The sequence below is a fragment of the Vulpes lagopus genome, chromosome 5 (assembly GCF_018345385.1).
Source record: "Vulpes lagopus strain Blue_001 chromosome 5, ASM1834538v1, whole genome shotgun sequence".
Classification (NCBI taxonomy): domain Eukaryota; kingdom Metazoa; phylum Chordata; class Mammalia; order Carnivora; family Canidae; genus Vulpes; species Vulpes lagopus.
The window spans coordinates 62,417,210-62,445,207 of record NC_054828.1 but is presented as its reverse complement, the minus strand read 5'-3'; the positions used below and the strand labels follow the sequence as shown (position 1 = coordinate 62,445,207).

General features: G+C 36.5%; 1 protein-coding gene across 7 annotated transcripts in view; it reads left to right on the top strand.

The window, feature by feature from the left end:
* Positions 1-27,998, top strand: part of XPOT (exportin for tRNA) — a 42,809-nt gene that overhangs the window by 3,443 nt on the left and 11,368 nt on the right. For 6 of the 7 annotated variants that reach the window (XM_041757082.1, XM_041757083.1, XM_041757079.1 and 3 more), the window contains 18 exons: positions 716-849; positions 5,663-5,745; positions 7,831-7,887; positions 8,965-9,034; positions 9,821-10,039; positions 11,984-12,168; positions 12,266-12,434; positions 14,031-14,267; positions 16,298-16,336; positions 16,493-16,555; positions 17,479-17,603; positions 18,471-18,615; positions 18,766-18,885; positions 19,247-19,341; positions 20,192-20,261; positions 23,253-23,491; positions 24,416-24,701; positions 25,981-26,170. In XM_041757082.1, the coding sequence (XP_041613016.1) occupies positions 790-849; positions 5,663-5,745; positions 7,831-7,887; positions 8,965-9,034; positions 9,821-10,039; positions 11,984-12,168; positions 12,266-12,434; positions 14,031-14,267; positions 16,298-16,336; positions 16,493-16,555; positions 17,479-17,603; positions 18,471-18,615; positions 18,766-18,885; positions 19,247-19,341; positions 20,192-20,261; positions 23,253-23,491; positions 24,416-24,701; positions 25,981-26,170 (2,452 nt within the window). In that variant the 5' untranslated portion in view covers positions 716-789. The remainder of the gene's footprint in view (positions 1-715; positions 850-5,662; positions 5,746-7,830; positions 7,888-8,964; positions 9,035-9,820; positions 10,040-11,983; positions 12,169-12,265; positions 12,435-14,030; positions 14,268-16,297; positions 16,337-16,492; positions 16,556-17,478; positions 17,604-18,470; positions 18,616-18,765; positions 18,886-19,246; positions 19,342-20,191; positions 20,262-23,252; positions 23,492-24,415; positions 24,702-25,980; positions 26,171-27,998) is intronic. The other variant, XM_041757085.1, reaches the window with a different exon arrangement.

Genomic DNA, 27,998 nt, shown 5'->3' with positions numbered 1-27,998 from the left:
TGTTAGACCCTATACCATGCAAAAGTACATTCCTTCCAAAGACTAAAAGAATGTTCTTAAATTAGCTCTAGCTAATATTCAATATTAAGTTGTGATTTATCAGTTTTTATAGCTACTATTAAAAGTATTTTTTGAAATACATTTCTAAAATTGTCCAGAGAGTCTGTTGTTTAAAAGTTAAATGACTGGTTTTTCACTGTTCTACTTCCTCTTTGATTTGACTTATCTTGAAGTACTTTAGACACTCCAGTAAGGATATTGAACACAAAGATCACTGTTTAGTCAGCCATTCCAAGGTGGTTTTATGTTTTTTTTTTTTTTTACCTAAAGGTTTGTGATATTGATAAATGGAAGTAGGTAAATTAGTATAATAAGATCTAGATTTGTAATTTTTTAGTATAGTTGCATGATTACACTTTTAAGTACTGGGGATAATTACACTGCATAAATTAGATGCTTCTGTTTAAAGTAGAAAAGAATTTCTATATTGATGATCTTGAATAAAATCTGTGGAGTATTTAGTAGGTCCATTCTTCTGAGACTTAGGCTCCTTTAGTTGTAATTTTGGATAGTTTCAAAAGAAGTTCTTTCAACATTTAAACTTCCTTGCATAATGTTACCTACCTAGGATATTCTGGATATGCATCAGTTTTGTTTACCAAGTATTGCTTTCTGTCACCTTTTTTTTTGTGTGTGTGTGTGTGTGTGTGTGCAGATGTTTGTGGATTCTTCTGTGGGATCAGAGGGCACACCTATTGTAATCAGAAAACTCCAAGACTAGTGGCAGGGATGGATGAACAGGCTCTTTTAGGGCTAAATCCAAATGCTGATTCAGACTTCAGACAAAGGGTAAGTAAAGTCATTTTAATCATTTCTTTAAAAATCATTACAGATTTATATTAGAGGACTTTATAAAGTACATATAATAAAGGTTTCATTTGAGTAGAAATGGACAGATTTGAGGTACTTGAATATATTCTGAATACAGAAACTATAAGCATTGTGATTTATGTTCTTTTTAGTTGGCTCAACAAAGGTATTAAAATCTCATGTGATTCAAGGCAGCTCTTTATGTCATATCAATCATTATTTCTAATTATTTAAAAGTTACAGTGAGAAGGATTGCTTGAGGAACTTTCCATGGTGGCAGACGTGCATACTTTATCTTTCCATGGCCTGGCTTGGTCTGGACAAATTATTTAGCCTTCATGTTAGTGGTATTTAACGTCCTTGTTATTTAGTCCAGGCAGACATGTAAATTAGTAGATATGATATGCCATGTTTTAGGTTACATAAAATGATTAGATGACAAGGAATCCATTATGAGGTGCTAGGATATTTGGGCAAATATAAACAAACATAATGTAGGCTGTACCTGTAATCGTGACTACAGGTGAATGACAGAAGATTTTAAAGAATAAGCCTATAATTGAGTTTTTTTTTTAAAGACGTGGGTGTTTCGAAGTATAGGGTAAGTGGAAGGAGAGGCATTTTCTCTTTCTACTTCTCATAGCAAAGGATATTTTTATAAATGAGCTGAATAAGGGTAACAGTCTCACTAAATATGGTTCATTTTTGTTGTGCTTTTAAGGAGAATTTAAGTAAAAAAAAATCTCAAGTAGTTTCTAACATGCTTCCATGCCTCTGCTGTTAAATAAGTAACCAGTCATCTATATAATAAAGGGAAATAACAGGAATTTAGATTTAAATAATCTAGTTACAAGATAACTAACAAACTAGGACATCAAAAGACATTTAAAATCCATGTTTTCTGTGTATAGACAGAGAAGTAGGAGTTTAAGCTACCTACCTTCAAAGCCTTAATTATATAGTCAAAGTATCTATGGTAGATCTTTACCTTGGTAATACTTGTCTGTAACTAAAAGCCCTTTACTATTTGTTTAGTTATTAGATAGCCTTCCTAGTTTTTTGGTTTTTGTTTTTTTTTCCACTAATGATCCTTTTTGGAAATCATTTGTTTTTTATTAAATACAGCAGATTAAAATGCAACAATTTTTTAAATGTGCAGTAATTTTCAGGAAAGTAAACCCAATGCATTGTTACAAGTCTTTTTATAAAGTTATGCTTTTTATCAATAAAAATGAGTTCTACCCGTTACAGACCTATGTTAAGCGTCCAAATTCAGGCTTAATTTGATACCCATTAAGCCAACCTGAATAACAGAATTAATTAGGATAAAAAAAGAAGGAATCTTAAGGAAAGTGAATTCTGATAGTCCTCATGTTGGAAATCAAGAGTAGTGGAACACTAATCCAGTTTGATTGTAAGATAACTGCCAACCCCAATTCTCAGTTGTCCAGCTATAGTCCTATTTTTTTTACAGGAATAGTAGCTGAAGTGTGACTATTGCCACTTAGAGGCAGTAGAGCATTAGAGAAAAGGTATGAAAGAGAAGAAAAGGGGATAAAAGCTTTGACTTCTTCCTGATTGCCATAAAATTTCACTTAAAAATGCTAGTAAATGGGGTGTCTGGGTGGCTCATTTGATTGAGCATCTGACTCTTGCTTTTGGCTCAGGTCATGATCCCATGGTCATGAGATCAAGCCCCGTATTGGGGCCCTGCACTCAGCTGAGAGTCTGCTTGAGATTCTCTCTCTTCTCTCCATCTGCTCCCTACCTCCTCCCCGCACTCGCTCATGTACTCTCTCTCTTTCAAATAAATGAATCTTTAAAAATAAAAAATGCTATTAATGCACACATTCAGAGTGTAAAGACTTTAGTTAAAAACTGAAAACTTTTAAGTTATTTTCACTTTTTTAATGGAATCACTGTCTTTGATTAAAACTTGCTATTATTTAAAGAAAATGGTATGTCAGTGATAATTCTAACAACTGAATCACATCCGCCCCTGTCTTTTCCTCCCCCCTTTTATGGCAAGTGAGGTACTAGATAGTAATGCAACATACATGATTGACTTCCACCATCTCCTTAAATGAGACCATAAATGTTCCTAAAGGAAACCCTAAGTTTCATGGAGTATTGTTAGACAACTGAATTAGGTTCTTTGCAGCAGCCTAGTTTCTTCTGTTCTTAATTTCGAAAGATAGCCATTTGTATACTTAACATAGTATTTGGTTGTCTTCATCTACTTACCTTCATTTACTTGGTTCTCCATCAGTGGGAGCAGCAAGTGAGACCACATAGGAAAACCCATTCCCTCAGTCATACAGCTATAATAGAGCTTTTTTCCTTTTCTTTTAAAATCTTCAACCTAAAGAAAAAAATTTTACATTTTCATTGTGTGTGTATAGACGTGTATAACTAAGTATTTTGTATATATGTATATATACACAACTTGAAAACAGTTTATACAAAATGGTTATTTTTATTATGAACAGTGTACTCTGATACTGTTTGTCATTTGTTTTTGTTTTTTAAGATTTTATTTATTTATTCATGAGAGACATAGAGAGAGAGAGGCAGAGACACAGGGAGAGGGAGAAGCAGGCTCCATGCAGGGAGCCTGACGTGGGACTCGATCCCCGGACTTCAGGATCATGCCCTGGGCTGAAGGCAGCACTAAACCGCTGAGCCACCCAGGCCTCCCTGTTTGTCATTTTTTGATTGCTGATAAAGACCTATACAATGGATTTCATCACTACTGGGGTACAAACCATAGTTGTTTTTGTTTTGTTGGGTTTGGGTTTTTTTTATTTTAAGATTTTATTTATTAGAAAGAGAGCACAAGCCAGAAGGAGAGGGAAAGGAAGAAGCAGACTCCCTGATGAGCAAGGAGCATGATGCAGGGCTCAATCCCAGAACGCTGGGATCATGATCTGAGCTGAAGGCAGACACTTAACCAACTGAGCTACCCAGGTGTCCCACAAACCGCAATTTTTAAAAATATTTATTAATTAAAATTAGGTTTTTCTAAGGGACACCTGGGTGGCTCAGTCGGTTAAGCATCCAACTCTGTTTCAGCTCAGGTGATCTCAGGGTTGTGAGACTCAGTCTCTGCTGGGAGTGGAGCCCGCTTGTGATTCCTTCCTCTGTCCCTTCCCACCCACCCTTAAAAAAAAAAATAGGTTCTTCTATTTCTTAACGTTTTTTCTACATCATTTCAGTCCTTGATCAATACATCAGTTACTTTAAAATTATCTAGCACTATCTTTGTGTAATTTTCTGGACTGAGATACTTTTCACAGGTTGTTAGGGTTACTGTTTGTCCATTGTCATTGATGCCAGCTGCAACATGCTAATGGAAAAGAGTGACAGAAGTCATTCCCATTTCCCCAACATTCTGATAAAGAGCACATGGACTTGATGCTGCATCTTTTCTAGACTATATTTACTCTTATAACAAAGCTCTGAATTCATGAACAGAGAAATGAGAAACATTTCCTAAAGCTTTTCAATTATTTCTGGTTTTCCAAAATTCATATCATGCGTTTTGGACTTTAATTTTGATTTTTTGTTTTTTACTTCTTTTTAACATTTTATTTTTATATTTATTTTTTGTTTTGTTTTATTTACTTTTAATTAAAAATTTTTAAAAGATTTTCTTTATCAGAGAGAGGACGAACTGGAGAGTGCACATGAGTGGGTGGGGGGGCAGTGAGGGGGGGTGACTGATGGAGAAGGAGAAGCAGACCCTCTGCTGAGCAGAGAGCCAGTCATGGGGTCTCTATCCCAGAACCCTGGGATCATAACCTGAGCCACCCAGGTGCCCCTTAATTAATTTTTTAAAGTTGGCTCCAGGGTCACCTGGGTGGCTCAGTGGTTGAGTGTCTGCCTTCGGCTTAGGTTGTGATCCTGGGGTCCTGGGATCGAGTCCCACACTGGGCTCCCTGCTTGGAGCCTGCTTCTCGCTCTGCCTGTGTCTCTGCCTCTCTCTGTCTCTCATGAATAAATACAATCTTAAAAAAAAAAAAAAGGTAGGCTCCACGCCCAATGTAGAGCCCAGTGTGGGGTTTGAACTCACAACCTTGAGATCAAGACCTAAGCTGAAATCAAGAGTTGGATGCTTCACTGAGCCAGGCACCCCTGGTTTTTTTTAAAGATTTTTTTTTTTTAATTTTTAAGTAATTTCTACACTCAGCATGGAGCTCGAACTCACAACCCAGAGGTCAAGAGTCACATGCTCCACTGACTGAGCCAGCCAGGTGTCCCTAAAGATTTTATTTTTAAGTAATCTCTACACCCATCATAGAGTTTGAATTCACATCCCTGAGATCAAGAGTCAACACACTCCACCCACTGAGATAGCCAGGCACCCCATGGACACTAATTTTGTAACTACCTCTTTCATAACATATTTACAACTATATAGGAACAATGCCATTTATGTATCGTCTTATAATTGCATATACCTCAGTAGCATAGTACTTGACAAAATACTTCAGTAGTTTTTGTCTTCATTCTCACAATAACCCGTTGAGGTCTGCATGGCATTTTTGTGTTGTCTCCTTTGCTGTAAGGGAAAGAGGTTTGAGTATCTAACTGAGAGAATTTGTTTTTTACTTAACTTTTTTCTGGGAATGACCACTAGTTGCACTTACTCAGAAGCCAGAATTCAATGTTTTAGCTATTTTTCTTCAGATTGACTGATTAGTATTGGTTTGCTACTCCTAGAACATTTTAATATCAGTAGGGCATTGAGATTGACTATTCGAAATGCATTTTTGGCTTTGCAATCTTACAGGCCCTGGCCTATTTTGAGCAGTTAAAGATTTCCCCAGATGCCTGGCAAGTGTGTGCAGAAGCTCTAGCCCAGAGGACATACAGGTAATTAAAATTTACGTGGCTTACAGGAATTTAAATTTCCGTGAGACCTGTATTTGGAAAGTGTTTTCGTAAAGCCATTTTATGGCTTGTGTTTTGGAAAACCAGGGTAGAAATGGGAAAAATATAAACTAGAAATTTGGCCATTCTGGGATTGATTTTTCAGTAAAACTATACTTTGCCTTATGTTGGGTACCTGACAGCAGATCTCAGGTGGAATCTTCTTATGGTGGCAAGTGATAGTTGGTTTTCTAAAAAGTTGGCAAAGGAGGAAATCATGAACTGTACAAATCTTAAGTTTTTATTTTATTTTATTTTTTTTTTTTATTTAAATTTTTTTTTTTTTTTTTTTTTTTTTTATTTATGATAGTCACAGAGAGAGAGAGAGGCAGAGACACAGGCAGAGGGAGAAGCAGGCTCCATGCACCGGGAGCCTGATGTGGGATTCGATCCCGGGTCTCCAGGATCGCGCCCTGGGCCAAAGGCAGGCGCCAAACCACTGCGCCACCCAGGGATCCCTTAAGTTTTTATTTTAATTTAAAGTATAAAAACATTCATTTGCCAGTTTTTTAATATTGGACCAAAGTCCTGCATGCACTTCATCCTTCTTAACATTGATCACACTCACAATCCATCCTCTACAATTTCCACTTTGTGTCTCTAAGGGATTGAGGAGCAATTAGCACCGATTCCTAGACTTTTAGTTATTTTTCCCCACCTCTCACAAGTGTTCAGGTTATCTAGCCCATATCAAATATGCACTAGGTTTTTTCCTTTTTGAAAAATTTTTAATATACTCAAAACATGAGCAAAGTGAAAAAATAAGAGAGACAAATCAAGAAACAGACTCTTAATTATAGAGAACAAACTGATGGTTACCAGGGAGGAGGTGGGTGGGAAGGGGTTAAATACATGATGGGGATAAAGGAGGGCACTCGTGTTGAGCACAGGATGATGTATGGAAGTGCTGACTCATTATATTGTATGCCTGGAACTAATATAAAACACTGTAGGTTAACTGGAATTAAAATTAAAAAAATACATAAGATCTAGCTTTTTTATTTTTTTTAGATCTGACTTTTAATTGAAGTATTCCTGAAGTTTATATTTGAGTGGAAAACATGAGTTTTGTGTAGTTCATTTAAGGTTTCAGTGTCAACCATGATAAGAATAGAAACCCTAAGGTCTTAGAAGAGGTGCTAAGAAACTTAAAATTTTGAAAGATTAAGTTTTATCTTCTTGTGTGTGAAATTATTTTGTTTAGTTAATTCATATAGTCTAAGTTAAAATATCTATTCTTATATTGACCAGTTAGTTTTATATGTGACAGATTCTTCCATGACTAAGCCTGGCCCAAACCAACTATTTTAGATGAGCAGATTGTTGTTCACTAAAGAGATTTTGTTAGAGATTGTAGCTGGTTTACTGCAACTCTGCATCACCCCTGAGGAGACTTGAGAGTAGATAATTGAGAGATCTGATTTAAGGCTGAACTACCAGTCCAAGTGACCCTGCCTGTTTTGGATTTGACTGCAGTGGAACTGTCTAGGGTTGAATTTTAGATAAGACTTCACTTACCGTCTCTGATTTGACTCAGTCTCTGGCTGTGTGACCATTTGTCATTTTACACCTCGCCTTTCTATCATAAAGTGTAGAAGTTGTTCCAGTTAATCCTAATATCTACAATTTAGGATGGATTGTGAGTGTGATCAGTGTTAAGAAGGATGAAGTGAATGCAGGACTTTGGTCCAATATTAAAAAATTCCTTGTTTTCAAAGCAGTATCCTTAGGTGCACTTAAGTTTTTTCTTTTCTTTTCTTTCTTTTTTTTTTTTTTTTTTGCTTGTCAGATTTAATGAAACTATTGAGAATGGTATAATATGTAACTTCTAAACATTTAGAGACTGATGATGAATAGAACGTAAGCCAGAGGTCTTATTTGAGAAAGAGGACTCTTATGATGAATAGAACGTAAGCCAAAGGTCTTATTTGAGAAATTTTTCAACTGTATTTTACTAGTACTTGTACTTTACTTTTGTTTTCTCTAAATTATATTCTGCTTATCTGATTTTCCTTTTTTCTTTTTCAGTGATGATCACATAAAGTTTTTCTGCTTTCAAGTACTAGAACATCAAGTTAAATACAAGTAAGGCTTTTCTCACTGTTTTGACTCTGAAATTTGTGGGGAGAAGTCATTTTTTAAATTCGTCTTTCTCTCTTTGGGAAAAATCATAATACAAACTGTAAATTGAAAGTGTATAAAACTGGGGATCCCTGGGTGGCTCAGTGGTTTAGCAACTGCCTTTTTTGGCCCAGGGAGTGACCCCAGGGTCCCGCGATCAAGTCCCACATCGGGCTCCCTGCATGGAGCCTGCTTTTCCCTCTGCCTGTGTCTCTGCCAATCTCTCTCTCTGTGTCTCTCATGAATAAATAAATAAAATCTTAAAAAAAAAAAAGTGTATAAAACATATCCAGTTTATAGGTGTGTTTCTGATTTATCCTAAAGTGTTTTAAAATTACTGAGCTAAATGGTTACATATTAAAAATCCAGACATTTCACAGAAAAAATTAGATTTCATACTTCTCTGGAAAAAGAAAATCTAGCAACACCAGACCTGTTTCTACATGACAACTGTTAAAGGTTAGTGGCAGTATGGCCATTCGATTCCCCTGCCTTAATGAAGTGGAAATAGTGAGTCACTGCTCAGAGGACACTCCATTTGCCTCCTGTCTCTGTAAGTGACAGTCCTCAAAATATAGACATATTTCCATTTGAGAAATTCCACAGCTGCCATTTTGTTTTAACATGACCTGGACCACAAATCAAAGTAAGATCAGTGATTGTGTTACACTGTCTACCAGGCCGACCCCTATCTTTTCTTTAAAGCCGTGATGAGGGACACCTGGGTGGCTCAGTGGTTGAATGTCTGCCTTCAGCTCAGGGCGTGATTCCGGGTCTGGGGATCGAGCCCCACATCGGGCTCCCTGCATGGAGCCTGCTTCTCCCTCTGCCTGTGTTTCTGCCTCTGTCTCTGTCTATCATGAATAAATAAAGATTAAAATAAAATAAAGCTGTGTTGAGAAGCATTATCAGTTTATTTTAGGAAGTTTTAAATAATTGAGTATTACACAAATTTTCCCTTTCAAATATGTGAGGCTGTTACTTTTTAAATCACAGACACCAAATATAGCCATTATTATTTTTCTTCTCTATTTTGAACAGATATTCAGAACTAACTACTGTTCAACAGCAACTAATTAGGGAGACGCTCATATCTTGGCTTCAAGCTCAGGTAAAATAGTAATAATTATGTTCAGTACCTCAAATTTTTAGATATTTAAATTTTTAGTTTTGCAAGAGTTTAGAACTTTCCCTCAGAAATGTTGATCGTTTATCCTCCCTTTGATCCCAAAGCTTTTTTTTAGAAAGTGCTGGTTTCAAAGATTATGGGTATATAAAAACTTAGTGATAATTTTAAATTATATTAATAACTGAGACTGTCGTGCTTTCCATGACACATTGTTGAAACTTTGGTTTTAAAATGGGTTTTTTTGGTTTGGTTTGGTTTGGTTTTTTAACTATTTAACAAGAAAAAAAAAAAACTTTTTTTTTTCGCTTCTAAAGGGGAGCTCTCCTCGACAGCCTCTTCACAAAGAGCCTTTTACAAGGGAACCACTGGAGTTCTTTATTCACATTATGTTCTTTTTTGTTAATTTTAACTAAACATATAAAGCAGTTATGTAGTTATGTAGCTAGAATTATTTTTCCTAAAGTAAACAGCAAAAAAAAAAAAACAACAAACACAATTTAACTAGTAGAACCAAAAACTAGTCAAATTCTGCACATGAAACTTTAAAAGTATAAGAATGAGAAGAATGAGAAGTAAACATAGCACCTTTGTTTTCCATCTGGGAAGTCACTTAAATACCTTGGTAATTTTCAAGCATATTTGTTGCATAGCTAATCTAAACTGTCGAGGTTTGGTGAGTTTTTGCTTATTGATAATAAGTAGGAAAACAATCTGTTTGAGACTTTGCAATTTACATTTAATTTCATGGGCAATTTTTCTGTTTGTCAGATGCTGAATCCTCAACCAGAGAAGACCTTTATACGAAATAAAGCAGCCCAAGTCTTCGCCTTGCTTTTTGTTACTGAATATCTCACTAGATGGCCCAAGTTTTTTTTTGACATTCTCTCAGTAGTGGACCTAAATCCAAGGGGAGTAGATTTGTACCTCCGAATCCTCATGGCTATTGATTCAGAGTTGGTGGATCGTGATGTGGTGCATACATCAGAGGCAAGTAACTTCCCATTAATCATTAGTTTTTAATGTAGATTTTGTAGGAGAGGATGAGCACATAATAAAAAAAGCAGGAAGTTTCTTTTTTTAGAGACAAATTTATTTACTTTACGTTTAGTAATCTTTCCACCCAGTATGGGGCTCAAACTCACAGCCCCTTGATCAAGAGTCACATGCTCAAAAAAAGAAAAAAAAGAGTCACATGCTCTTCCAACTGAGCCAGCCCAGGCACCTTCAAATTAATTCTAAATTCGCCAACTTTTTTTTTTTCCCAAGCAGGCTCCACACCCAACATGGGGCTTGAAATCATGATTCTGAGATCAAGTTATGTGTTCTACCGACTGAACTACCCAGGCACCCCTAAATTCACCCAACATTTTGAATTTTGTCTACAGAGGACTTGAACTGGGTTCCCCCCCCCCCAGGTGTATGTTGAAATTAAAGTATAACTTTAGATTTTCTTTTTAACTATGCAAGCACTTTCTCCAATAAAATGCACAAATTGGTTGTTTTATGAATTTCTGGAGAAATGTTGTCTGTATTTACTACTAGATAGTGAGGAGGAATCATTGCTTATGAATCTGCTAGTTTATTCTGCATTCTCAGTCATAAAACCTGTCACCTTAGTCTTTCTCTGTGCATAATCCAATATAACTTTTTCCTTATTCTTCAAGAAGACAACAGAAGTTGCTTGATTCAAAAAAGAGAGCGAGGGGTGCCCTGGTGGCTCAGCGGTTTCAACGTCTGCCTTTGGCTTGGGGTGTGATCCTGGGGTCCTGGGATCGAGTCCCACATCGGGCTCCCTGCATGGAGCCTGCTTCTCCCTCTGCCTATGTCTCTGCTTCTCTCTCTCTCTCTCTGTCTCTCATGAATAAATAACTAAAATCGTTTAAAAGAGAAAAGAAAAAAAGAAATTGCTTGATTCAGATGTGTATAATAATTTAAGGTCTTTGTATGTCAGACATACTTATAACTTTAAAGGTTATTATCATACATTTAAATTATTGCCATTCCTGGGGCACCTGTGGGGCTCAGTCGCTTAAGTGTCTGCTTTCAGTTCAGGTTATGATCCCCAGGTCCAGGGATCAGCCTCATGGTGGGCTCCTGCCTTTCCTTCTCCCTTTGCCCCTCTCCCTACAAGCACATGCACTCATGCTCCCTTTCTCTCAAATAAATAAAATCTTAAAAAAAAATTCTCTCTCCTTTTCCCTTTTCTTCTGTCCTTCCTCATCCTCCCACTCTCTCTCTAAAAATAATAATAATAATAATAATAATAATAATAATAATAATTACCATTCTTGGGGCACCTGGGTGGCTCACTCAGTGGAACATGTGACTCTTGATTTCGGGGTTGTGAGTTTGAGCCCCACATTGGGCATAGAGATTACTTCAAATCTTTGTTCAGAATCGAAAAAATAGGGATGCCTGGGTGGCTCAGTGGTTGAGCGTCTGCCTTCGGCTCAGGGCATTATCCCGGGGTCCTGGGATCGAGTCCCACATCAGGTTCCTAACAGGAAGCCTGCTTCTACCTCTGCCTGTGTCTCTACCTCTCAATCTGTCTCTCATGAATAAATAAAATCTTAAAATATATATGTATTTCATTTAATTAAAAACATTTCCATTCCTTTAAGTAGTTTATGTTTGCATAATATTGAAAATCCCTTTTATCATATGCTTTAGATTTCTAAGTAAATGCTTATTTGTAGTTTGTGTTTAAGAAGAAATTAAATCTGCCTTTGAGGAATATAATGGAAAAAGGAAATTAAAAGAATCATAGGATATGATTTTAGAATTGATAAGTAGGAAATAGTGGCAGGGAATGTGTTAACAAGTCTGGAAGTTTAATTGTGAGGAAATTACTGTATGCAGCTATTCAGATGTCAGAAATTATTTTGTGTAGTAATCTACTTTTTGCGTGAGGTGTTTTGTTTTGTTTTTTAGGAGGCTCGTAGGAATACTCTAATAAAAGATACCATGAGGGAGCAGTGCATTCCAAACTTGGTGGAATCATGGTACCAAATTTTACAAAATTATCAGTATACTAATTCAGAAGTGACATGTCAGTGCCTTGAAGTAGTTGGGGCTTATGTCTCTTGGATAGACTTATCCCTTATAGCCAATGATAGGTAAGTATACCTATATTTTAAAGATATAAACCTACAAAATACAGTATGTAAAACTCATGAGTTTGGAAATACAACAATTTTTTTCTCCTATTGCCAGGTTTATAAATATGCTGCTAGGTCATATGTCAATAGAAGTTCTACGGGAAGAAGCATGTGACTGTTTATTTGAAATTGTAAATAAAGGAATGGATCCTGTTGATAAAATGAAACTAGTAGAATCTTTGTGTCAAGTCTTACAGTCTGCTGGGTTTTTCAGCATTGACCAGGTCAGTAAATTTATGTATGAAGTTTTAAAAATTGTTAGAAGAAAAAAAAAATAAAATAAAAATTGTTAGAAGAAAGTAGGATAGGCACTAATTTAAATATGCTTTCTTTTTCCTTTTTTATTCTTTTTTTTTTATGTGTAAACTCTCCTTGAGATCGTAAAGAAACACTGTAACCAGAAAGCCATAATGTACCTGTAGCATTTGCCTGGGACAGTAGATTATACCAGTTCTAGACCTGAAGATCTGGGATGAGGGACGCCTGGGTGGCTCAGTAGTTGAGCATCTGCGTTGAGCTCAGGGCATGATCCCAGCATCCTGGGATCGAGTCCCACATAAAGCTCCCTGCATGGAGCCTGCTTCTCCCTCTGCCTGCGTGTCTGCCTCTCTCTCTGTCTCTCATGTATAAATAAATAAATCTTTAAAACAAAACCAAAAACAACAACAACAAAAAAGATCTGGGATGATACCTGCAGTTCTACATTTCTCACAAACTTGAATTTGATTACAGACTACTGGTCTATACTTTTAAGTAGCAAGAAACTATACTGTGTACCTGGCAGTACATTTTGACCAAAACTAGACTTAGTTATGATTGTTATATTTTCACCATACTTTTGTTATTCATTTGAGCTGTTGGGAGTTTAGCTCCAATAAGCTGAAGGCTCTGAGTGTGATAAGTAATTTAGAAACAGAATTTGAAGATTTTTATTTACCTGTGACAGTGATAAAAAATTTAAGAAATATTTGTTTTGGTGATACGTCAGTAATGCAGAAGAACAGTAGCGTTTTCTCACATTGCTGATAATTGTCCTGTTTAGTCTATGGTAAAAGTCCTAAAATGATGAAGGTAACATCTCTTTCTGTAGGAGAGTATCGTAAGGGTAACTAATAAACAGTCTCACTAGTATGACCTTAGGCAGGTAGTTATAATAGCAGCTCTATGTCTTTGCAACATAGTTAGGACTCAAATAGTTTCAGAAAGGACTACTAGAAGTTATTACACATACTGTAATATATGACATCATTACAGCATGTTTACTAACTTGAGCAGTTTAGAAAGAAGGTTTTTAAAACCACAAATCCCTTCAAGCTTTTATAAAATTGGCAGTGTCTATAGGCCTATAACCATTAAAAAGAGTTGGTTGAAAGAGTACAAATGGTTAATAATAATTGAACTGAAATTCTAAAAATTGTTTAGTCAAGACAGTAGAATGGTTAAATGTCTGATGTTAGTTTAAAATTGAATCTTAGGGATCCCTGGGTGGCGCAGCAGTTTGGCGCCTGCCTTTGGCCCAGGGCACGATCCTGGAGACCCGGGATCGAATCCCACGTCAGGCTCCCGGTGCATGGAGCCTGTTTCTCCTCCCTCTGCCTGTGTCTCTGCCTCTCTCTCTCTCTCTCTGTGTGACTATCATTAATAAATAAAAAAAAATTAAAAATAAAATAAAAATAAAATAAAATTGAATCTTATAATTGGCTCCTTGATTCATACTAAAGTTTAGAGTTTCTCTTCTTATTCTTAAGTGGGCGTTTTTTTCTTTTTCTTTTTTTTATGTGGGTGTTTCTAAATTGAGATCTCTTTTGATTGCTTAATAGGAAGAAGATGTTGACTTTCTAGCCAGATTTTCTAAACTGGTAAATGGAATGGGACAGTCATTGATAGTTAGTTGGACTAAATTAATTAAGAATGGGGATATCAAGAATGCTCAAGAGGCACTACAAGCTATTGAAACAAAAGTGGCTCTGATGCTGCAGCTACTAATTCATGAGGATGATGATATCTCTTCTAACATTATTGGATTTTGTTATGATTATCTTCATATTTTGAAACAGGTAAGTCGGGCAGCCCTGGTGGTGCAGCGGTTTAGCAACCCCTGCAGCCTGGGGTGTGATCCTGGAGACCCAGGATCGAGTCCCACGTCGGGCTCCCTGCATGGGGCCTGCTTCTCCCTCTGCCTCTCTCTCTCCCCACCCCCTACCCATGTGTGTCTATGAATAAATAAATAAGATCTTTAAAAAAAAAAAAAAAGAAAGAAACAGGTAAGTCCTTGCTTTAATCTTTTTTGCCCAGTAGATAATATGGACAAGCCATAGAGAAGTGGAAAATATGGGAAATTGAAAAGAAGAAAATATACATAATTCTATTAGCTAATGATATTTACTGTTATATATTAATGTATCTCTGTCTTCCTACCCCCTCCAACTTCAATTCACTAGACTTTAACAAGCTTTGAATTATTGCTACAGGTTTAGGCCATTTTTTTTTCATTTTAAATCTGTTGGTTATTTTTTTCCTTTCCTTTTTTTTCTTTTGTTATTAAGTAGGTTCCATGCTTGGTGTGGAGCCTAATGCAGGCCTTGAACTCACAACCCTGAGATCAAGACCTGAGCTGAGATCAAGAGTTGGACACTTAACGGACTGACCAAGCACCTTTGTGTTTGTTTTTAAATACAGTAATTTTGTTAAACATCATTCATATTTTAATTCTATATGCAGTATTTCTAATGAACACTTTTTTTTACAATTAAAAATTTTCTCTTAGACAGTTGCTTCCAATAAGAACTTAAAATGTAGACCATAATAGTCTCTGTATAATGGCGAATAGCCTTTCAAAAATTAGTAATTTCTCATTATGTCATTAGGTGAGAAAACAATTCCTATTTCAGTTACATATGATTGGTTAAACAAAGTCAAGCTTAAAGTATTAGTTCCTGTATTATTGTTATAAATGTAATGTATGTCTGCATACATACCTTAAGGAACTTTTTAGCTAATAGGAAAGATAATGAAGAAAGTTAAAATGACTCCTGGTAATTACGCTGTGTGTCTCTTAACAGACTTCTAGCTTTTTTGCCTTATTTGAAAACAAGGGAAGACCATACTTTACTATCCTATAGACTTCTTTGCTAAATTCATTAAAAATATCCTTAAAATTGAAATTCATCTATATGTCAGATTGTTTAGTAGAATTGGAATTGCTAGATGTTAGGTTAGGTGCGTTTGAAATATAGAAGGGTACTTCCAGGGATCCCTGGGTGGCTCAGCGGTTTAGCCCCTGCCTTCGGCCCAGGGCGTGATCCTGGAGACCTGGGGTCGAGTCCCACGTCAGGCTCCCTGCATGGAGCCTGCTTCTCCCTCTGCCTATGTCTCTGCTTTCTCTCTCTCTCTCTCTGTCTCTCATGAATGAATAAATAAAAAAATCTTTAAAAAAAAAAAAAGGGTACTGCCAAACTGCCCTCCACAAAAGTTGTGTGCATGTTTTAAAAGATCTTAATTGATTAGAAAAATATTTTGAGGGGCACCTGGGTGGCTTACTTAGTTGTGTCTGCCATCGTCGGCTCAGGTCATGATCCTGGGGTCTTAAGATGAAACTCCTTGTCAGGCTCCCTACTCTGTAGGAAGTCTGCTTGTCCCTCTCCCTCCCCCACCCTTCATGCTCTCTCTCAAATTTTTAAAAACATTTATGTATTTTCAAAGATTTTATTCTATTTATTTGAGATGGCACAAGCAGGGAGAGGAGCAGAGGGAGAGGGGAAGCAGGACTCAGAGCTCAGACTTGGGGCTCAGACCCAGGACTTCAGGATCACGACCTGAGCCGAAGGCAGACACTCAACCAACTAAGCCACCCAAGGGCCCAAAATAAAATCATTTTTAAAAAGGCGGAGGAGTGGGGCACCTGAGATTTAGTCCCGCGGGCTCCCCACAGGGAGCCTACTTCTCCCTCTGCCTGTGTCTCTGACTCTCTTTCTCTCTGTCTCTCATGAATAAATAAATAAAATTTAAAATAAATTTTTTAAAAAAATATTGTGATAAGGGAGTATAACTTTAGGAACCTAATAAATTATTTTTTACTTTTTAACAGCTTCCAGTGCTCTCGGATCAGCAAAAAGCTAATGTGGAGGTAATTCTTTTTTGCTTCTCTTTTTTTTTTTTTTTTTTTTTGCTTCTTATAAACCAATACTAGAATATGTATCTGCAGTCTGTCTTGAAATACAAGTTAATTTCAAAGTATATCAAGTTAAAGGAAACTGACAAAACATTTTATTCTTAATTTTAGGCAATCATGTTGGCTGTTATGAAAAAACTGACTTATGATGAAGAATATAACTTTGAAAATGAGGTAAGAATTTTACAGTGGGGAAAAAAAAGAATTTTACACTGGGGGGAAACCAGTTTTAATTCGTTATTTACTTACCTCAAATTAACATTTTAAGTTTTGATTATGTTAGAGTCCTTTAAAACAGGAAGTATTTTAACAGTCACTCTTGGTTACGATTGATTTCAGCCTTAGGTGAATTAATAGAAGCCTTATAATCCTTCATAATATCTTCAAAAAATACCTTTTTGGTATTTTGTCACTTTTTTAAAAACATTTTGTGGCATTGAACTTTGTAAAATATTGACAATATCATTGGTGATCATATTGCAGTTTACATTTAATAAGAGTGATGAGTTGAGGCCTGGTCAGTGGACCTCAGATCATAAGTGTCTGTGGGAGAGTAGGAATGAGTCATTTAACTCTCTGGACCTGTTGCAGTTACAAGTCTTGTCCACGGTTGCCAGTGAGTCAGTTTACCATCAAATACAACGATCATCAAGAGCTTCCTATCAACTCAAGCATGGCTTATACTATTTTGCAATGTACTAAGTGTTCATTTCCCCACCTGAGGCCTCAAAAACTTTGGACTGTGAAAAGATAATGGTGATGATAACACATGACACGCTTACAAAGAGCCAGGCTTGTTACAGATATTTCCATTCATATGGTATTACAAGATACAAGGAGTACAAATAAGGTGGTGAAGTTCTCATAAAGCCCAGCATGAACCCATTTGGTTTCAGATTCTTGTCCTTAATTTAACCTCCTATGTATACTGTTTTTGGCTCTAGGCTTTTGAGGTCTAGGGCTGTGTTCAGAAATGCTTATTTGTGAGGAGAGAAAAGGTACATACTAAATTTATAAATGCATAATACTATATGAGAACCAACCATTTATGTGAATTTTCAGGCTTTTAAGTTTAAAAATGTTTAAATATATCTTAGGGTGAAGATGAAGCCATGTTTGTAGAATATAGAAAACAACTGAAGTTATTGTTGGACAGGCTTGCTCAAGTTTCACCAGAGTTACTGCTGGCTTCTGTTCGCAGAGTTTTTAGCTCTACACTACAGTAAGTTTAGTACTGTTTTTGTGAAAAGTCTACGCCTTTCCCTTTTTCCTTGATGATCATCTACAATAAATTATTCACATAACTTACTAATTTTTGTTACTTATTAAGATTTTATGTGTATCTCTGAAGCAATGCACTTGTCTCTATTTACCTGTTTTTTTTAATTCCAGTGTAGTTAACATACAGTGTTACATTAGTTTCAGGTACACATTATAGTGATTTAATGGGTCTGTACATTATTGCTCATCATGATAAGTATTCTTTAGTACCCATCCCCTATTTCACTCATCCCCCACATCTACCTCCCCTATGGTAACCCTCTGTTCTTTATTGTTTAGATTCTTTTTGTTTGTCTATCTCTTTTTCCCCTTTGTTCATCTGTTTTGTTTCTTAAATTCTACATATGAGTTAAGTGACAGGGCATTTGTTCTCTGGCTTATCCCCCTTAGCATAATACACTATAGCTTCATCCATGTCATTGTCGTCTCTGTTTATCATTATCCTTGTGGGGAAACACTGCTCTTTGAAATGTAAACAATGAAATGGACTGCACCAGTTATTTTTTACTTTTGTGATGTAAGTTTTGTCTTCTGTTGAAATTAAGGAATTGCTATGACTTCTTCATAATTAAAGAGGCTTTTGAGACGCCTGAGTGGCTCAGCTGTAGAGCGTCTGCCTTCGACTCAGGTCATGACCCCGGGGTCCAGGATCGAGTCCTGCATCGGGCTCCCTGCAGGGAGCCTGCTTCTCTCCCTTTGCCTCTCTGTGTCTCTCATGAAAAAAAATAAATACTAATTAAAGAGGCTTTTGTTGGTGTTGCATAAAATGTTTATATTCAGATCTCACGTACGTATTCGGTCTTGGTAGGAATTGGCAGACCACACGTTTTATGGAAGTTGAAGTAGCAATAAGATTGCTGTATATGTTGGCAGAAGCTCTTCCAGTATCTCATGGTGCTCACTTCTCAGGTGATGTTTCAAAAGCTAGTGCTTTGCAGGATATGATGCGAACTGTAAGTATACTACAGATAATTTATTTTGAACATGATTTTCTGTTTTCACTGTGAGCTAGTGGGAGTTCCTTAAGTTAGCATCTGTTAACACTGGGGCATTTTGATGTTACGACGAATAAGGACAGATTTATTAACTTTTTCCTGTTCCAGTTGGTAACATCAGGAGTTAGTTCCTATCAGCATACATCTGTGACATTGGAGTTCTTCGAAACTGTTGTTAGATACGAAAAGTTTTTCACAGTTGAACCTCAGCACATTCCATGTGTACTAGTAAGTATTCATTTATTCTCAATTTCGGGGGGGGGGGGTTTCCCATGTACTTTTGCTATTGAGCAGATGGTATTCCTTCTTTATAACTTTTCCCAGAGCCAAAAGTTCTCAGAAACTCTAAATATCCTGGAACTGTCCCCTCCTCTGTTTCTTTAAAATGGACAGTTTCTGGCTTAATCAGTCACCTAAAGCAAGTCCTCAAGGGCCTATTGGTGCCCTCCAGGATTACTTGTTAAGTATACCTGGTTCCTGCCTTCTAGGAGCTAAGAAGTAAAATTTGATGGGAACAAAAATGTATTGTGACAATGGCAACAAAAACTTAAAATAAGTGCAGAAATAGTAAAGGTGTCTCTTTCTTTAGATGGCTTTCTTAGATCATAGAGGTCTGCGACATTCTAGTGCAAAAGTACGGAGCAGAACTGCTTACCTGTTTTCCAGATTTGTCAAATCTCTGAAGTAAGTATTAAATATCAGCTGTTATGTTTACTTTTTGTTTTTAAGATTGCTAAATAAGACCTAGAAGTTAATTTTCTAAAAGCCTGTGGTAGATTTGATTCTATTTGTTTTAGGTTTATTTCTTTTAATCAGGTTTTCTTTTTTTAGTATCATAATGTTATGACCTCTTCTATTCAGTAGCCAGGTTCATCACTGCAAAGAGATTTGTTTGATTGACATATACTTTTTGCAGTTGTATATACTTTTTGTGTATATATATTTATTTGCAGTTATATGTATTTTTATATATAACACATATCACCAATGACATTAGTTATGTATTTAACCAACAGTTTTATTGTTATAGATTACTGTATGGCTTCTTTGAAATTCTAGAGAATATATTTCATGGAAAATCTTTTAACCTAAAAAAAAAAAGGAAAATTTTTAACCTTTCTGTTTCGTATTGTTTCTTATTAGTACCATTTTCTTGGTATGAAAACTACTTTTTCTTAGGTTTATAAGTTTGTAATTTTGGGGAATGTGTTGGTGACTCAGCAGTTGAGCATTTACCTCCAGCTTAGGGTGTGATCCTAGGTCCTGGGATCAAGTCCCGCATCAGGATATCCATGGGAAGCCTGCTTCTCCCTCTTCCTATGTCTCTGCCTCTCTGTATGTCACTTATGAATAAATAAATAAGACCTTAAAAAAAAAGTTTGTAATTTTTAAAAATTCTAGCTTGTCTTAATGATCACATCTGATTAGCTTAGAATAGTATTTTTTTTGTTCCTACCCTTTTTAAAAAGGAATTTTGTATTCTGAGCACAGTTGTTTACATAATTGTGATTTCTCCCTTTTTGCCTTTATTCAGTAAACAAATGAATCCTTTCATTGAAGATATTCTGAATAGAATACAAGATTTACTAGAGCTTTCTCCACCTGTAAGTATCTGTCTTTCCAAATTACAGATTTTACCCAAGTATCATTGATGGCCACACATGCCTTTAGTCTTTAAGGCTTGTGCCTCGTGGACAGTTTTCCTAATGGGGTTGGCAGTGGCAGGGATGGGGTCTTGTGTACAAGGGTTAGTTCTGGTTACCAAAATACTGTTGAGATTAGTAAGCAAAACATATCAATAGAATTAATAAAAACAGAGGGGCACCTAGGTGGTGCAGTTGATTAAGCATCTAACTCTCGGTTTTGGCTCAGGGCTCGATCTCAGGGTCAGGCTCTGTACTCAGTGCAGAGTTTCTCTCTCCCCCTGCTCCTCCCCCTAATCTCCTCAAATAAATAAGTAAATCTTTTAAAATATTAATAAAAATGGAAAGGAATCATAATCAAATGATAAATTTGGCAGAGTGGGATATGATCGGCTTTCTCTTAAATGTTGAAGTATTTTATGGAGAAAGAAAAATTCAATTTCTAAATTATTTCCTGTTTAGTATATGATCATATTAGCTGTTCTAAGTGACTGTGACCATTAGATTGACTTTTTGGGGATAATTTGAGGCTTTGGCTAAAAAAGTTTAAATGCTGATTGCTATTTTGGTGTTCATTTCGTAAGAAAGATTTAAGTGAGATGCTTTGTAAGTGTGTTTTAACTTCTACATATTTTTTTCATTTTGATAAAAGTTACTACTGAAGTAGCCACTTAGAAGTGTTAAACATAGGGCAGCCCCGGTGGCACAGCGGTTTAGTGCCACCTGCAGCCCAGGGTGTGATCCTGGAGACCCGTGTTGGGCTGCCTGCATGGAGCCTGCTTCTCCCTCTACCTGTGTCTCTGCCTCTCTCTCTCTGTGTGTGTCTCTCTCATGAATAAATAAATAAAATCTTAAAAAAAAAAAATGTGTTAAACATAAAAATACTTTTATTCTTTGAAGTAAATATCAGTATTTAGAGTATAGTAGTTATATAATTTTACTGCATGAAGGATTACTAATGACTTCTGTGGTTAAATTATCTTTGTACAGTACAAAAACCTCAATATTAAACTTCACCTTAATTAAGGCCAAATTTTCTCTAGCAGTTCACACTGACCAATGAGAGTTAGGCATTCAGAAAGTTCTGGGGTAGCTGGGTGGCTCAGTTGGTTAAGCAGCTGACTCTTGATCTCAGCTCAGGTCTTGATCTCAGCTCAGGTCTTGATATCAGGGTTGTGAGCTCAAGCCCCATAATGGGCTCTACACTGGGCATGGAGCCAACTTAGAAATCCTATTAAGTTATATTATCTTATTAAGTAGTTCATGTTTTTGTACCATTAATATTAACAGGGGCTTATACCCGTAATCCCTTTTTCTATATAAAAGGCTTTGTTCAAATTGCTTTTACCTGATGTTGTCTGCTTAATAGGGTAATGAATATCCATTTTTAAAGTACCTTATATAGTTTATCTTTGTGTTCTCAGCTCCTGCAGCAGTGGTTAGTCCCAGTGGTACTTAAATGCTTTAGCATCTTTTACATAGGGACATGCTTCTTTTAATAGATGAGGTGGTTTTTTTTCTTTAAGATTTATTTATTTTAGAATATGAGTTGGGGGAGGGGCAGAGGAAGAGGGAGAGAATCTCCAGCAGACTCCTTGCCAAGTGCAGAGCCTCCTGTGGGGCCCAATCCCACAACCCTAAAATCATGACCTGAGCTGAAATCAAGAGTCTGATGTTCAACTGACTGAGCCACCTAGGTGCCCCTAAGATGAGGTATTCTTTTATATAAAATCACCACATAATTTATGTTTTAAGTCTAGATTTTTATGTAATTTTTTACAAGGAGCTTTAATATTGTATCTAGAGGCCACACCTGATATTTTCACCCTCTTTGACCTCTCTGGATGCATAAATGTAAAAAATAGGGGCACCTGGGTGGCTCAGTCAGTTAAGCATCCAACTCTTGATTTCAGCTTAGGTCATGATCTCAGAGTCTTGAGATCAAGCCCTATGTTGGGTTCCACGCTAAGTGTGGAGCCTGCTTAAGATTCTCTCTAAAAAAAATTATATATAAATGTAAAATATAATAAAATTCATTAACAAGAATTAAGTATATGGGATATTTACTTGTGCTTGAATGAGAACTATTTCTCTGATTTGCAGTCTTATTTTCAAATGTTTTAAAGTAACAACTGCCGTATATGTATTATTGTGTGGTTTTTATTGCTACTCAGTACTTAAGCTCTTTAAAATATTAACTTATATGGCCTTTATACTAATGTTCAGTGCACCTTTGTACGTATCATTTTTAGCCTTGTAACAGTTTTTACAAATAAGATTTTTACAAAAAGAGAACAAGTCAGAAGGCTAACTAATAATTATCTTCTATGACAATTTGCAAAGTTTTATCAAGGGGAGAATTAGGCAGCCCGGTGGCTGAGCAGTTTAGCACCACCTTCAGTCCAGGGCGTGATTCCGGGAACCCGGGATTGAGTCCCACGTTGGGCTCCCTGCATGGGGCCTGCTTCTCCCTCAGCCTGTGTCTCTGACTCCCTCTCTCTCTCTGTCTCTAGGAGTAAATAAATAAAATCTTTAAAAAGGGGGGTATTAGACCTGTGACCCTTAGGCCTCAAATTCAGTTTTCTTTCCATTATATGGTGCTGGGAGAAAATTTTTTTTTTAAGTACTTGATCTGCTTTTTAATAATGAGTTTATATGATAGATTACATCTCCTGTGCCTGTTGCATTAACTGTGCTTAAATGAGAGGAACTAAACAATGATAAAGGGGATCCCTGGGTGGCTCAACGGTTTGGCACCTGCCTTTGACCCCTGCCTTTGGTCCAGGGCGCGATCCTGGAGTCCCAGGATCGAGTCCCACGTCGGGCTCCCAGCATGGAGCCTGCTTCTCCTTCTGCCTGTATCTCTGCCTCTCTATCATGAATAAATAAATAATCTTTAAAAGTAAATAAATAAGCAATGATAAACACCAATAGGACTAAATTTCTTTCTAGGAGAATGGTTACCAGTCTTTGTTGAGCAGTGATGATCAACTGTTTATTTATGAGACAGCCGGAGTGCTGATTGTTAATAGTGAATATCCAGCTGAACGGAAACAAGCATTAATGAGAAATCTGTTAACTCCACTAATGGAGAAGTTTAAAATTCTATTAGAAAAATTGATGCTGGCACAAGATGAAGAAAGACAGGCATCACTAGCAGACTGTCTCAACCATGCTGTTGGATTTGCCAGGTGAGTGTGATTATAATTAAATTAAAATTGTAAAGTGAGTGTCTGCATACACACAGAACCATTTACTTGGCTCTTTTTAGAATTGGGGAAACACATCTATGTTTTGAAAACTGGATTGTCCAGAGAATTATCTAAACCTCTCTTCTCTAAACTCAGTGAATTAGAAGATTTAGCTGAAGAAGGGAATAGATCATGTAATATTCTGCATTTCTGGTTTTGACCACTATCTAAATCCTTAATTCTTCTGACTTCCTTAATATAAATTGATCATGTATTTAGGGGGATTAGCTGAAGAGTTTATGTACCAATGACATATTGGGCCATTTTGGATCAGTCTTGGCACTGACAAAATCTTGAGGCTTCTTTTTAGCTCTTGTCTTGTGTCCTGAAGACCACCTAAGCTGCCTTTTCTTTCTCCCTGCCCGTACATTTTATTGGCAAACAATAACAATATGAAAGTTGTAGCGACTGCTGATTCTACACAGAGAAGTTGCTCTGCAGAATACTTCAGCGCAAAAGCTAATGTAGGTTGTATAACTTGATTCTAAAGATTGTTTTCTAAATTTAAATCAGTAGTTTGCAGATTGTATAGTACAGACAGCCCAGTCATAGTAAGTGGATTTTTTTTCTTTTCTGTATATTTTATCAGTAGGATTTTAGTAAAACATTTAGGTGGATTCTTATTAGAATTGTATTAATTACCTCTCATTCATTTAATTTGAACCCTTTCTGGAATGGTAACTGGAAGCAATAGTATAACAAATAACCATATTAGCTAAAGATGGAAGTAGTCATGACATAGAAAATAAGTAATTGGCTTCTTAGTTTCGTCAATTGTGTAATTTTTTGTGCATTATTTTTTATTAGTCTGTAAAACTTTTAAAGAATAAAGTTAAAACTAGTTGTCTGATTTTGCTTATATAGCCGAACCAGCAAAGCTTTCAGCAACAAGCAGACTGTGAAACAGTGTGGCTGTTCCGAAGTTTATCTGGACTGTTTACAGACATTCTTGCCAGCCCTCAGTTGTCCCTTGCAAAAGGATATTCTCAGAAGTGGAGTTCGTACTTTCCTTCATCGCATGATTATTTGCCTAGAGGAAGAAGTTCTTCCATTCATCCCATCTGCCTCTGAACACATGCTCAAAGATTGTGAAGCAAAAGACCTCCAGGAATTCATTCCTCTTATCAACCAGATTACAGCCAAATTTAAGGTACCTCAGACATTCAGGGCCCAGAGACTCTCCTGACTTTTAAATTAGATATATTTATCTTCAGATACATTTTGGCATTTGCCCCTTGGTTTGTTTTTTTAATATAAGTCACTTGAGGCCATGGACCATAGTCCTCTCCAGTGTCTAGCACACTGCCTGACACATAGGCCATATTTAATGGATGCTTTAATAAAAACCTTACCTCTGTACAGAAGAAAACAATCTACTATTTTAGAGAAGCAAATGAAAACAACATTGAGTACTAAAATGTCTAGCAGTAAATAAGAACTTGTAACTTTGAGTGCCCAGGCAGAGTTTGAATAATTCAGTGTATTAAAGTCAGTTTTATTGTACGAAGAAATTTAAGTCAAGTATAAGCTGGCTAATAAAAATGGTTAACACATAGTGCTTTCTGTGTTCAAAATCTGTTTTAAGCTTTCTTTTGTATATTAATTCATTCGCTCCTCCTAAAGATAACTATTCTATTTTATAGATGAAGAAATTGAGGGGCGTCTAAGTGGCACAGTCAGTTAAGCATCTGCTTTTGGCTCAGGTCATGATCCCGGGGTCCTAGGATCAATCCCCACGTCAGGCTCCCTGCTCAGGGGGGGAATCCACTTCTCCCTCTGCCTCTCACCCTGCTCTTGCTCACTCTTTCCCTCTCAAATAAAATTAAAAAAAAAGAAATTGAGACAGAGAAGTTAAGCAATTTACCTCATGGCATGAGAGCCCAATCATATAAATTCTACTTATAATTTAGCAATATAATGTAGCAAATTCTTGATAATTTAAATTAGAAAATATTTTATGGTAATATTCAATTGTGAAGTATATCTGAATCCCTTTTTTTTTTTTTAAGATTTTATATATTTGAGAAAGAGAACACAAGCTGGGGGGAGGGGTAAAGGGAGATGGAGAAGCAAGCCCCCCGCTGAGCAGGGAGACCAATGCTGGGCTTGATCCCAGGAATCTGAGATTATGACCTGAGCTGATGCTTAACCGACTCAGCCACCCAGGTGCCCCTGAATCCCTGTTATTTTAACCTGAATCTTGAACTATAGGAAATGAATTGAACTTAACAATTTTGAAGATTTCAATACTGTATATCCTTAATGTAGATTTTTGTCCTGACATTGATATTTGCCAGCAGAATTATGTAAATATATATCCTTAATAGAAACTCTGGATAAAGCCTTATGTGAAGCATGTTTTTCTTAGTTTCATATTAATAATTATCTTTCACCTTTCGGAAATAGTAATACTTGTTTTTTATCTTCAGATACAGGTATCTCCATTTTTACAACAAATGTTCATGCCTCTCCTTCATGCAATTTTTGAGGTATTGCTCCGACCAGCAGAAGAAAATGACCAGTCTGCTGCTTTAGAGAAGCAAATGTTGCGAAGGAGTTACTTTGCTTTCCTGCAAACAGTCACAGGCAGTGGAATGAGTGAAGTCATAGCAAATCAAGGTGGGGGTGCTGAGATTATCTGCTTGAGGCTTTGTCACAGTTGTATGTCAATATGAGCAAAAGCTAGTTGAAGTAAATATCATACTTTAAAGTGGTTGTATATTTCTCCCTGGGTTGGCAGTTCATCATTATCAAGGTGGGAATCCATTTCATGTAGAGGGTCTTAAAATTAATTTGTATTTAGTTCCCATTTTCCTAGGACAGTATTCTTTAATTGATTCTTTAGTGGTATAAATAGCATGGTGGCAGCTTACCAGCATTGACCTGACAGTTGAGAACAAAATAGAGAACCCAGAAATGGATCCTTGATTCTATGGTTGACTAATCTTCAATAAAGCGGGAAAGAATATCCAATGGAAAAGAGTATCTTCAACAAATAGTGTTAAAAAGGACACAGAACACAGGCAGCAACCTCTTTGACCTCTGGCGCAGCAACTTCTTTAACTAGATCTGTCACTACAGGCAGGGGAAATAAAAGCAAAAATGAACTATTGGGACTTCATCAAGATAAAAAGCTGCAAAGCAAAGGAAACAACAAAACTAAAAGCCTGTGGAACGGAAGGATATTTTCAAATGACATAAGTGATAAAGGATTAATATTCAAAATCTACAAAGAACTTAACAAACTCAACCCCAAAAAAAACCAAATAACCAAATTAAGAAATAGGCAGAAAACATGAAAAACACTTTTAGTTCTAAAAAGAACTATCCAGATGGCTAACAGACACATGAAAAGATGCTCAACATCACTCATCATCAGGGAAATGCAAATCAAAACCAGCTGAGATATCATCTCACACCTGTCAGAATGGCTAAAATTAACACAAGAAACGTGTTGGCAGGAATGTGGAGAAAAGGGAACCCTCTTGCACTATTAGTGGAATGCAGATTGGCACAGCCACTCTAGAAAAACAGTATGGAGGTTCCTCAAAAATTAAAAAATAGAACTACCCTATGATCCAGAAATTGCACTAGCAGGTATTTACCAAAAGGATTCATGCACCGTGATATTTATAGCAGCATTAACAATAGTAGCCAAACTATGGAAAGAGCCCAAATGTACATCAACTGATGAATAGATAAAGAAGATTAGTTACCCATCAAAAAGAATGAAATCTTGCTGTTTGCAACAACATGGATGGAGCTACAGCATGTTATACTAAGTGAAATATACTAAATAAGAAGAAAGACAAATACTTTATGATCTCACTCATGCGGAATTTAAGAAAGAAAACATGAACATATGGGAAGCAGGAAAAGAAAAAAAAGAGAAGCTGTAAGAGACTCAATGATAGAGAAGAAACACGGTTGATGGTGGGAGTTGGGTGGGGGATGCGCTAGATGAGTGTTGGGTATTAAGGAGGGCACTTGTTGGTATGAGCACTGGGTGTTGTATGTAAGTGATAAATCACTGAATTCTACTCCAGAAACATTCCACTGTATGTTAACTACCTAAAATCTAAATTAAAAATAGTAATAAAAGAATTTTAAAATACAGGTTAATTAAATTATCCAAAAATAAAAATTAAAAATCATGAAATGAGTTGCCTTTGGGTTGCCTTTCTAGGTCTTATTAAATTTAAATTCAGGGTGCCTAGGTGGTGCAGCTGGTTAAGTGTCGGACTCTTGGTTTTGGCACAGGTCATGATCTTAGGATTGTGAGATCCATATTGGGCTCCTGGCTCAGCAGGGGTCTCCTGGAAGATTCTCTCCCTCTGCCCCTTCCCCCACTCACATGCTCTCTCCCTCACATGCTCTCTCCCTCGCATGCTTTCTCCCTCGCATGTGCTCACACGCATGCACTCTCTCAAATCTTTAAATTCAAATT